This window comes from Empidonax traillii, unplaced genomic scaffold (genome assembly GCF_003031625.1).
Source record: "Empidonax traillii isolate 1590-97213 ecotype Southwest subspecies unplaced genomic scaffold, ASM303162v1 scaffold24:size2376012, whole genome shotgun sequence".
In the NCBI taxonomy this organism is placed as follows: domain Eukaryota; kingdom Metazoa; phylum Chordata; class Aves; order Passeriformes; family Tyrannidae; genus Empidonax; species Empidonax traillii.
Genome location: NW_020955217.1, coordinates 64,291 through 76,694, shown reverse-complemented (window position 1 = coordinate 76,694; position 12,404 = coordinate 64,291). Strand labels below are relative to the sequence as shown.

At 42.4% G+C, this 12,404-nt stretch overlaps 1 protein-coding gene across 7 annotated transcripts in view; it reads left to right on the top strand.

Annotated features, from left to right (window-relative positions):
• HIVEP2 (human immunodeficiency virus type I enhancer binding protein 2) overlaps positions 1–7,042 on the top strand; it is a 138,430-nt gene extending 131,388 nt beyond the window's left edge. For 6 of the 7 annotated variants that reach the window (XM_027904377.1, XM_027904361.1, XM_027904368.1 and 3 more), the window contains one exon: positions 5,369–6,187. In XM_027904377.1, the coding sequence (XP_027760178.1) occupies positions 5,369–6,187 (819 nt within the window). Of the gene's footprint in view, positions 1–5,368 lie in introns of all 7 variants that reach the window. The other variant, XM_027904355.1, reaches the window with a different exon arrangement.
• Positions 7,043–12,404: the final 5,362 nt, after the last annotated feature.

Genomic DNA, 12,404 nt, shown 5'->3' with positions numbered 1-12,404 from the left:
ACTCAAGTCAATTGCCTTACAGAAATCATCAGTAACTCAGTGGCATGTTGAGCGTTTCACGAGGGAAGCCCAGATGTCAGTAGAGTCACTGTGGCCGTAATACAGGCATCACTGCAAGTGGAGCCCAGGCAATTTTAAATGAAAAAATGACAAGTGAGGATGACTGCCCGTCACAACAATTGCAAGGAAGGAAAGATGGATTCCCCACCTCTTGATGCCTTTCTGGAAGATGTACTTTAGCCAAACAGTAGTTGAGTTTAAGTGACACAAGTTATTGTACTCAGTGTGCGGGAAGACAGATAAGACTTGAGCTGCTATAAATGAAAGTTGTCAGAGAACAAAAAGGAATAAAGGCTAGTTTTCACTTTCAGAGTAGTGAAATCCAGCAAATCAGAATATCATTAGCAGCTTCATCAGTGATGCACATGCTAGCTTACAATCCTCACAATACTTTTAAGAGCTGCATTGGGTTCCCAGTCCTTGCAGGAGTAAGAGTTGTTTTGTGCTTCTGGTGCCTGCAATTTCCAGAAGAGGCCAGTTTTATTTCTTCTCTGCTGAAGCTGATGTATTTGCTCTAGTCTCTTTGGCCAATGCTGGTCTAGTTCCCCTTCACGTGTCTTCATGTTGAATGTCTGTGCACTTTGGTGGTCTTGTGCAAAGAGCTTGTGAAGTGTTCTGGCATTGAAAGCACCACGTAGAAAGCAATTGAAAGTGAAATTGAAAGGAAGTGAATTGAAAGGAAGTGAAAAAGAGCACAGGTAAAGTAACTATTTTTTTACATTGTACAAAAATATGGAAAAATGCACTCTTTTTTTCCTTTGACAGTTGATAACAGGATATACTCTTGCAACAAAATACTCTCTCCAGAGTAGCCTAAGGCTCTGTTGTATGTTGGGGCACACTTGGCCTTGACAAGTTAAATTGATGTCTTTAAAATTAAAGGCAGATATTCTCTGCTCTCTAAATAAATTTGGGGTCTTCTCTTCCATGAATGCCGGAGGTTTCTTTCCTTTCTGAGGAGATTGATGCTGTTATTGGAGGGCTCCGATTCTTCTCCCCAGTCATTTTCTGCCAGTCCTGAGACAAAGAGAAGGAATAGGAAGACTGCATTTGTTCGCCCTGAATGAATGAATCTCTGTTACCATTTTATTTTGGATCAAGCATATGTCTCTATTGTCACATTTATTGTGCTTTGACTCAGACTGCAGATCAGTCTTGGAGTAAGTGATCTGGATTGTTGTCAGATGAAATTAAACTGAAAAATGTTCTCCAGGAGTGCAGCAGGTGCACTGGAACTGTGAGTGGCCATTCAAGCGAGTGAAAAGAGACCACATAGCAGTAATCCAAAGCAACCTTCCCCTGCAAACCCACTACACTTGTATTATGAGTATGGGATCCAGCACCAACAGTTTTACTCCACTCCTGCTTGTGCCAAGTCTTAGTGCATCCCACTACTACCTGGTGCAGACTAGAGTTTTTGCCTCTTCTTTCAGCCCCAGGACTAGATACCATGAGACTGTGAATATATCTTCTTGTGAGTGATACACTTGACTCTAGCAACTGTTTTAGCTTCTAGGAAGTAGTGCATTTTGATTGTGTTGCCATTTTACTTCTCATCTCATTTACTTTGAAGTCCAAAGCCTGTCTTGATATATTTAGAAGGGATGAAGGGAGTTAGGCACTTCTATAACCACTTTAAAGTTGATAGGACTTAAGGTCCTTTGTTCATCTCAGATATGGGTATTAAATCCCTTCCTAAATACTCACTACTTTATCATCTTGAGTGAAATGCATTCCCATACAGAGAGCCAGCCACTTCTGAAGTCCAAGTAAACCGTAAATAGGTCCACTGATGAATCTGGGCTACTATGGTGCATTCTCAGTGGGGCTGCAAATTGAGCTGATCCTGCAACTGAAGCCCACACAGAGTTTTAGTCTCTTTATCAAGCATCATGTCTTTCAGAAAGCACATTGTTAATATGCTCTGTTATTGAATTTCACTATAGATTTGAACATTTTCTGATTTTTAACTTTAAAAAACCTCAAGTACATTATGATACAGTAATCAAAGAGACTGTTTTCCACTCAACATCTTTTTGCAAGCTGTGGTCTGAGGCTGTCCGGAGAATGTCTGTGAAGGATGCTTGGCTTTGAAAGCCGAGCTGGAGTGGGTCCGGAGAAGAGCAATGAGGCTGGTGAAGGGACTTGAGCACAAGTCCTGTGAGGAGGGGCTGAGGGAGCTGGGGTTGTTTAGTCTGGAGAAGAGGAGGCTCAGAGGTGACCTCATCACTCTCTACAACTACCTGAGAAGAGGTTGTAGCCAGGTGGGGGTCGGTCTCTTCTCCCAGGCAATCAGCAACAGGACAAGAGGGCACAGGCTTAAACCCTATCAGGGGAGGTTTAGGTTGGATATTAGAAAGACGTTCTTTACAGACAGAGTGATCAGCCATTGGAATGGCCTGCCCAGAGCATCGTCCCTGGAGGTTTTTAAGATGAGGCTGGATGTGGCACTGATCTAGTAATCACAGTGGGGTTGGATCAAGGGTTAGATTTGATAATCTCAGAGGTCTCTTCCAACCCAATTAATTCTATGATTCTATGATTCCATGATTCTATGAAATGTGATCTTCCTCTGAATCTCCCACAGCTTGTTTTGAGTGATGTACCAGATACAGGATAAACCCTATCTCATCCCTGAGGCATTCTGTGGGACCTGTGAAGCTGGATATGGCTTTACTCAGGGGTGTGATATGACTAGGTCAGAGCATTTAATGAAAAGCTGCTACATAATATTGTTACTTTGGAAATTATATGTCATCTGGAGTTGAAGAGAAATATGCTAATCTGTAACAAATGAGAATTAATAGGAAACGAACTGGATTCCCATCACCTGACAAAGAGAGGAAGCATGGCAGCAACCTCTCAGCACTGGCAGCAACCCGTTCTGACTGCACTGCAAAAAGATACTGTGGCTTCCTGTGCTGTGCTCTGTGATCTAATACTTGCCCTGTTGACCGAATAAAATGTTTGGGTTTTCAGGATGCTTGTTGAAAAAAGACAGTCTTTTCCCATGAATATGTACATGTGTGTATGCTCGTAGGTATGAAAATGCTAGATATTGGTAAAGGAAACAAAAGCAGAGTAAGAGGTCGGAACAGTTATTAGTGCCTGTAACAATTTATGTTGTCTGTTTCTAAACTTACCTGCCAGAGCTAGAGAAAGATAATCCCATATATACTCAGCCAGGCTTAGAAGGCGTCCAGTCCAGACATGCAGAGCCTGTCACTGTCTATGTAAAAATTGGACATATGAGACGTGTTGGATGATGCTGCTGATCTTAAAGCATGTAGTAGTTTCTATCATGTTAGCCACCTCTGTCTGACAAGGGCAAACTGTTGCTCTATTCCCTTTTGAAACTGTGGCAGGGTACGATATGAAGCCAATGTCTTTCTCAATTAGAGATTTGTGTGTGACTAGGTTTTTTCTTTGATGAGTTTTATTCTTTTTTTTTTTTATTATTTTAGTTGCTTTTACTTTATTTCCCTTAGCCCAAGTTCACATCAGATGCAATAGTGATAGATATCATGGCTTAGGAAACGTCCAAGAGGACAGTATGACTGAGAAACGAGTTGACAGACCAAAGATGGAAAATAAATAGGGGGCAAGCAGATGTGCAGAGGTGAGGTTAGTGATAGGAAGGACTGACGGGGTAGGTTAACTGAGTCTTGTGCAGTTTATTGGCAACTGCAGTTTATGTTGTAAATTTTTCCCCATTCAGCAGTATAATGTGCTGTCACTGTGCTTTCTTATGACAGTTTCTCTTTTTTGAGACTCAAGCATCTCACATTCTGAATAGGAAAATTCCCAACATAGATTAGTCTCTGAAAAATAACATCTCTGAAGTTTGAGTCTGGTGATTATGGGTCACCCTTCCTGTCTGAATGTTGATTTATATTAAACAGGACAAAGCATCTGAGCACAGTGAGATTGAGCCCTTGGGTAGCACAGAAACTGAATCTTTAATTGCCCCCTAAACCAGCTCCCTGGGATGGGATCAAGAGGTTGCTTAATGCCTTGAGAGCTACGATTTTCCAGCACTGAAGTGCTGCCACTTCAATGCGTTGGCATTTAGCAGCGTAGTCCTTGGGCTGCCACACCAAGGCTGTGGCAGTGTTAGAGCTCTGGGGCAATTGATTGGTGTTTGGTCAATTTACACAGCAGAGATGAGCATTCTTTTCATTTAATTTCACATGAGAGTCCCCGAGAGTTGTGTGGCCAAATCCCACATGTAATTATGAAAATGTCATCCTACACTTCTCTAATCATTGTTCCTCTGTTCAATAAGAAATGATAATTAATCATCAGATAGCAAACAATTTTTAAAACTTAAGAATGAAAAAAAGAAACCCAAAAGCCCAGGGCATATTTAATACTGAGTGGAGATGGAACTATTCATTCTTCCAAGGCAGGAACTAATGGGAAGGCACTGAAAATGTCAATATTGCAAGATTGGCTTTTATTAGCCATCACAAAATCCTCCATTCTTCTCAATCCCATTATGAGTGGGTGAGTCTCCCTGGGACAGAATCATCACTTTTGCTCACAGCAAAGCCTGTGCTTTTGTTAATATTTATTGTTTACACTGCAGATATGCCAGAATGGTTCTTCATTGTCTCAGTAACGAGAAAAATTTGTGTCTTCATTGCACAGAGGCACTTGAACTTCCATGAAAATACCCACCCCCTTTCATCAGGGATTTGGTAAAGCTCACAGGGAACAAGTGCCTTCTTTGGGGCTCAAGAACAGAACCTTTCAAAAGGCAGAAAATACATACATACCATCAGATTTTCTCCATTACACCAAGCGGTGGTGAGCAGGGGGCATTTGGATATGTATTTCTCTGCAACAAAGTCTTGATATCCAGTGTAGGCTGCAAATGCCAGAACTGTTTTCCAGAAAAAGAAGATAAGATGGATCTCCAGGTTAAATTTCTCTGCGGGAATGAAAATCCGTTTACCCCAAATTCTCCTCAGAGTTTCAGTTGAATATAATACTCTTCACTTCCTGACCTAAATTGCTGCATTTTGTTGCTGAGCTCTCTTAACTAGCTACTGCCTTACACCTCAGAGGCATGAGCCCTGTAGGTCTGAGCTGAGCAAAACCTTCTGTTGTTTGGATATGCAATTAGTGGAGTTTTCCAAATGCTTTGGGATCCATCTGCATGAAAGGTGCTTCATGAAAGGGAGGTTGTGTTAGACAGGAAAACAGATAGGTGGTTTGGCAGCCAGACAAGAATTCTGCTAGTAGCAGTGTTGACATTTCTTTTTCTTTTCTTTCCTTTTTTTTTTTTTTTTTTTTCCACTTACAGAGAAGGGGGTTGTCTCAGGCACCTTACTTCAATGTATATGGAGAAAAAGGAGGCATGGAGCACCGCAGGTCTAGCCTGTTCCCTGAAGGTCCGAGTGACTACGTCTTCAGTCATCTTCCACTACACTCCCAGCAACAGATCCGAGCACCTATCCCCATGATGCCTATTGGGGGTATCCAGATGGTCCATTCAGTACCCATGGCCCTTTCAGGTTTACATTCTCCGTCCACTTTGGCCCTGCAGAGGGAGGTCTCTGAGGAGAAGCAAAGAGGAACTGTGGAATCCCTTACGAAAGAATCGTATAGTATTTCTAAGCACCATGAGAAACGTACCTCTCCGCACAGCTTGCACCCCAGCGCTCCCTCCAGCATGCCCTCCTCGCCGTTGATGTTGCTGTCACAGAGCACATCGGAGGACAGTGTCGTGGCTACCGAGAGGGAGCAGGAGGAGAACATACAGACTTGTACAAAAGCCATAGCCTCTCTGCGAATCGCCACAGAAGAAGCCGTTCTGCACGGGGCGGAGCAGCTGCAGAGGCCTTCTGAGCCTCACCAGAAACCCTTAGAAAGTGCACATTTTAGCATTAAACACTTTAGTGGATCTGAGCCGGGCCAGACCTGTGCCTCAGCCACCCATCCTGACTTGCACGGTGGTGAGCAGGACAGTTTTGGTACATCACAGACTGCGTTAGCGCATCCCACCTTTTACAGCAAGAGCTTTGTGGACGTCCGGCAGTTGGGCTTTCACAGCAGGAGCGACCCCCCATCAAGCACACAGGAGAGAAAAGATCCGTCATCTGAGAAGAGCAAGCCACATTGATCTGAGATGCATGGAGACTTTCACCCATACATTTACACCACCATTTTTTTTTCCTAGAGATAGAAGAAGTATTCAACTTTACAGCATGCCTGTTCTAAGTTACAGTAGTTTGCTATTATATATACTTTTGTTATATCAAAAGAATTAGATAAAGTAACAAGTCATCATGAGCCTGACCAAAACTAAATTTGAAATTCTTATTGGGTCTGGTACTTTTAAATTGTACAGATGTTTGTGCCTTTTCTTTACTTTGCTTATATTCTTATAAGCATTTTTTTAGCAGTAATTTGTACATATTTTAGAATTTGTGTATCTGCTTTGTAATAAATGTAATTTCTTTCCTTTTTTGGACACTTGGATCTAAATGATGTAAAACAGAACAGCATCAATATATGTGAGGTTGCACTAAAACATATTTTTATATGATTAAAACTGAACAGCTTTTATGTACAGCTCTGATTCTGTAATACTAATATTTATTTACTTTGTTTCATAAATTGTAAATTTTTTTCTTAATGTTGTGGATTGCTTTTCTATGTGAAGCATGGGATTTACTGTTGCGTAATTAGAACAAAATGTATATTGTAAAACAAGATATTTAAACTAGAGTATCTTATCTTATTCTGCACTTATGCATTAGTTAAAAAAAAAAAAAAGATAAAGGATGTATCAGTCAGTTCTTAACTCTTGTAATTTTTTTTTGTCTCTTGTTTGCCGGATTGACTATAACTTAAGTGCTGATTGTGATTTTAAACTGATAGTACCGTAAAGCATTAAAGTAAAACAATGTGCTATTGTGAGTTTTTTCAAAGCTTTATAAAACAGTTATAAATATATTAAAAGTATTTGGTCTTATGTGAACATGTTGATCTATATACTCCTTAAAAAGCTATGGGAAAACATTCCACCCCATGTAAATATGTGCATCACTGGTGCCATCTGTGTAGCTCACCGGGACCGGCAAGGTTTGCTATGCTGGTGCTTCCAGGATTGGAGCCGGGGCAGCGCTGACTGCTGGGAGGCAGAGTCCAGCAGTATCATGACCTGCTCCCCCATCTCCAGCAGCAGGGTGGCAAGGCCCCTACGGCCGCACAGGGCTGGGTGAGGAGCCGGCCTGCTGGCTGGACACACGGTGCCCTGCCAAGCCCTGGCAGTCCCCTGCTAGTGAGGGCTGACCAAGAGGCATGTTCACTCCTGAGTAAGTGCACCGGAGTGTCATTGAGGGGTTTGGAGTGGAGAAAAAGGTGTTTCCTTGCACATGAACTCCACAGCTGGTCACTTCCAACCGCAGTACCTGGGTCATCTTCAGGGGAGGCTCCCGTTCTGTCCTGTTCCGTCTTGCCTAGTGGATGGAGGTGTGTGGCCCTGCCGGTGAGGCAGAGACCACCGTCACCACAGCCTCTTCTGAAATGGGATTCATGGGCAAGAGAGTCACAGTCTTCCGGAGTAGGGTCTTCATCTGGGCAAGGTTTGCTCCAAAGGAAAGTCAGGAGGAGCCCGGGCTTGTGTTTGAACACGTGTGGTGGGTTACCACTACCACCAGCAGCATGCGTGCATGCACGCACGCACACACACACACACACACTCAAACACACGCATGCATACGCACAGATGAAAGAAACCAACGACCTGGATTATATTTTGTGCTATTTAGTGAATTATAAATCTGTGAAAACAAGTTTGTATATGGACTTAAAATACATTTAAGGAGTGTTCTTTAAAAAGAAATAAATATACAGTTACATCCATAAGGTGTCTAGTTTTCATGTGTTCTTTGAATTTTTCAAGTTTAATGGTGTTCTGGTATCCTGCACAAGAAGCACCCTTGAAAATGTGAGTGGCAGGAAAAAATGTGGACCATACTTTGATTTTCTCATATATTATCAAACTAACCCAGTTTATTTCTCCAATAATACCATGGAGGGGCAGAACCACAGCTGATATGTTGTCATAATCCTAGCACGGTGACATATGACTAGCGTAATACCATAATGGATGGTGATCACTTCTAAACATTAAAGGTTAGTTTCTCATACCCATTGAAATGTTTTACCTTTATTCCAGATTGTTATGGTAACCTTGCTAAGATAAGCATGTGACAGAAAACTGGCTCGTTTCAGGCTGGAGAGAGGAGAAGCAGTGTATATTGTTGGAGATGAGCAGCTTGTTGGATCATGCTTCCATAAAAAAAAAAAAAAGGAGGAGTCAATTATACATTTTAAATAAACAAGCTCTGATAAAAACCTCCCTCCTTGTCTTCCTGGTTGTATTGAGAACAAAATGCTCTGCACAATGATCAGCTAATCAGGTAATCATAGATACTTTATTAAAAGGGAACCAGGCAACCCCTGATGGTAAATTTTCTATTAACATTGCCTTTAAAAGCAGCCCTCTTACTGTGGGAGTTACCTCTGGCTTGTTTGATTATTTTAATTAATTTGCAGCTGCAATTTGCTATCCAGCTTTTCAGCCTTGAGGAATTCCTTTTTAATAATCAGTGAGCAAGTATCTCTAAAATTATGTATGATATTTTTGGGTGACAATGGAGCAACCCTAAAGAGGTTTCAGGTATTTACAATCTAAATGGTATTTTCTTAATGAGTTAATGTTCATACAGTGCTTTGAAAAACACGTATATGCCTGGGCATAAATGATAACTTCTCATGCTTTGGAAGGGCTGTGGAGGAGGAATGGCAAACACATCTGACAAAATTTTCCAAGGCATGAGCAATTTTCAGAACCAACATAGGGAGCACAGCAACAGGAACTGGGCGGCAGATAATCCCATAAGTGCTCTGCCTACACTGCCTGATGCAGCCCCTTCCAAGCTGCCTGTGGAGATGACAGTGGGGGGCTGCATTTGTGCCCCTCTGGGTTGAGCCTACGAATTCAGCCTCAGTGGGGGGGGAATGTAGCTGCATGGCTCCCAGCCAGAGATGCTGGTGTCCTGGCAAGACTGGAGCTGCCTTGTGTGATAATCCCCTCTGAGGGTGATGGGGAGGGTATGCCTCCAAAATACTTGGTGTGGCGGATGCACACGGCTCTGTTAGGACCAAGGACGGTAAATCTGAGGTCTCTGATATAAAAGTTCTGTGGTTTTAAAAGGAAAAGAAGAAGAGATTTAACAGGGCACTCTAGAAAACTACAGAACTGAAAAAGGATATTTATATTCAATGTCCTAAAAAAATTCTACGTCAGGAATATAATTACCTATTATATTGTTTGATGAGGTCATAATTTTCTATGAAGATCCATATGTCTTTTCTGTAAAGCACAAGAGAAATACAGATGCTTTGGCAAGCTCTCTTTACTTTCTTCTCTCAGAATACTGTCACTAGAGTCACTTCAGGATTTATTTGCATCAGCAAAATAGAGGGTGTGTCAGTCTCATATAACTGCCTGCACAATCCTCTTATGAAGCTTTAGATTCTGACTCAGGGCGGTAACTCCATTGCATGTTAAATACTGGACTTCCCCACTGAAGGACGCACTGCCAGCAGTGGATAATAATTAGCACCAATAAAGGACATTATTAGCTCTAACAGACCCAAATAGAGTAAAGGGACTTACGTACAAAAATTCCAATCCAAGAATGCTGCAGTCGGCTCCCACTTAACCCTAGTGGCACTTTGACTTACAAGGTGCTCCACCTTGTTTGAGGCTGCTTCCTGCTTTTGGGCACAAGTTGCACTTCTCTTCTTGGAAGTGCTTCATGTCTCTTCCCCTCACACATTGACCTGGACACCAGAAAGTACGTATTTCTTGCCCTAGATCTTCCATGGGACCTGCCTTACTGAGTGGGTCTTTGAAAATACCTGATGAAATGTGCCTCCCTCTTGAATTATACTTCTGGCAAGTGCTGTCACCATCTCTTACAGATTAATCAATTAGTCTAATGCTTTGGTGCCCCTTTATGGGTATCTAAAAAAAACCCAAACACCCAAATCTGTGTTGAAACTGTCTAGATCAACATGACATCTCCAGTCTCCTAGTAGAGAGTGCCCAAAATACCTCACAAGGAGTAGAAGTAATTTCTTTCTACAGAAGTTCTGCAACTGTGAAACAAAATATTCGAGATTCATTGGATCATCAAGACTGTAGCCTGTTGTCTCCAAGAAGAAAAGAGGTTTGGATATGCCCTTCTCCGCAGGGAGAGAGTTGCCAGGAAGATGGGTGAGTAGAGTGGTGCAGCAGAGACTTAGAGGAACAAAAGCTCAAGCAGGTCCCTGCCTTCGGTCTTCTAGGTAGCTTGGAGATCACAGTTTCCAAACATGCTTCCCTACTTAGCATCCAGCTTCTTTCTGAGGTGGGTGACACTCCTATGTCCAATGGAGGTGGGCCAGAACTTGAAGTCCTGGGCTTCAGAGTGAGGGACAAATCCCAAAAGTTAGGTGTTACAGTGCCTGAATCCTTTATTGGGTTTTGCCCTAAATAGCTCAGGGAGAACAAGCCTTATTGATTTATTTCATAGTACAGTGGAACAAGTCGATGGGAGTTATTCTTTTAAGTCATTTTGCCATCCCTGAAAATCCCAATCAATATTCTCTAAAAAATGTCCTTAAGTAAATCCAGGATATTCAATGCAAAACGTGCACAGCACATCATCTATTTTAGTCTAGCCACTATTTTGGTGGTTTGGGGTTTTTTTCAGTTAAATTGCCTGCATGAAAAAATCAGCAGTCTGTGTACTAATTGAGTTTATTACTGTGACAATGCCCCTGTGCCCTTTTCTCAAACACAGATTACACACCCCAAACACAGACCCTGAACATATGCTTACTGTAGGCTCAATTTAAGATGAAAGTGCTGGAGAGCTTGACTTGTTCTGCAGTTATTTTGGGGGTCTTTGCATATGCTACATCTGTCACGTGTGTTTGCACTATCTTTAATATGTTTGCTTTTGACTGGATTCAGTACCACCAATGGCACTAGGAATGTGGGAGACAGCTTCCATTGTGAAACACTTGGCTTTTGCCCCTATGTGATGCCTACATGAGGTATAATAAGCTGATTTCTTGTGCATATGTAAGTCTTTTCCAAATTATTGTGCTTGATGAGGAAAACTCTAAGATTTCTTTAATTTGTGAGTATAGAGGTAGCCCGTACATATGGTTCACATGTGTAGGGCTTTAGTAGGCATATGACTGAATTTGAGAAAAGTCTATATCTTTTCATACAAGATAATCTTAAGAGGAGGCTGAGCTGGATGAAATTCATCCTTGTTAGCAGAGCCCTGCAAGGACTAAGAACCACAGGAATGCCCGTAAAGGATGAACTGACATGGAGGGACTGCTTTTTCTCCATGCTGGCAACTGTCTGCACAAGGTGCCTTGGTGTCATTTTCCCTGCAGCTTTAAGAAAAAATGGATGGTCTCCTGTGCATTCCACTGTGCATTGCTGTATTTATGTTGCAAAATCATCTCCTACAGACAAGCTTCTTACCCAAGGCACACCAGGCTAGCTCCAGTGTTGCCAGTGCCCTGCTGTAGGGCAGACAAGAGACTCTGAGAACCTAACACCTCCGAGGTCTTTTGAAGCATACAAATAGCCTGTGAGATTTTGGCTGTTTGCAGGCTGGACTCCAGGTTGCTGTAAGCAGTGGCAGGAGAAAACAACAGCTTTTTGAAAACCAGAAAAATTTTCTGCTCTAGTGAGTTTCCCTGCTTTTCTGCATTGTATGAATATTCATTCTGAAGCTGACATGTTGAGGGGAGCTTGATCAGCAGCAGGCTTAATCAAAAACAAAACCAATATTACTACATAAACTGCCTTTTCGCATACCTTCCTGATGAGTGATGTCTCTGAACTGACAGGAGTGCTGCACAGCAAAGCAGCCAGAATGAATATGCATGGTGGCACACAGCCCCATGAGGACCCTGTGAGGTGGAGAAAGCCAGTGGGGGCAGATCCAGCTCCATACTGAAGAACAGCACTTCTTTTCCCCCTCTCCTGTCAGAATATAAGAAGAGGTTGACACACTGCCATAGAAACTAATGGAGTTTTCACATTCATTTTAACAGCAGGAGGTGCAGTCTCTGAAGGCTTGTTTCCATGAGGTGATGAGAAATCTTGCTGCTAAAGTTGCAGAGGAATGTCAGAGTACTTGGCATTTTGCCATTTCAACCTCCATCGTTTCCATCTGCTCCTGGAGAAGCAAAGGTGTTTGCCTGCTTCAGCTGTGCTTTGCTGGGGCAAGGGGGGTCCCGGGGCGGGGGCA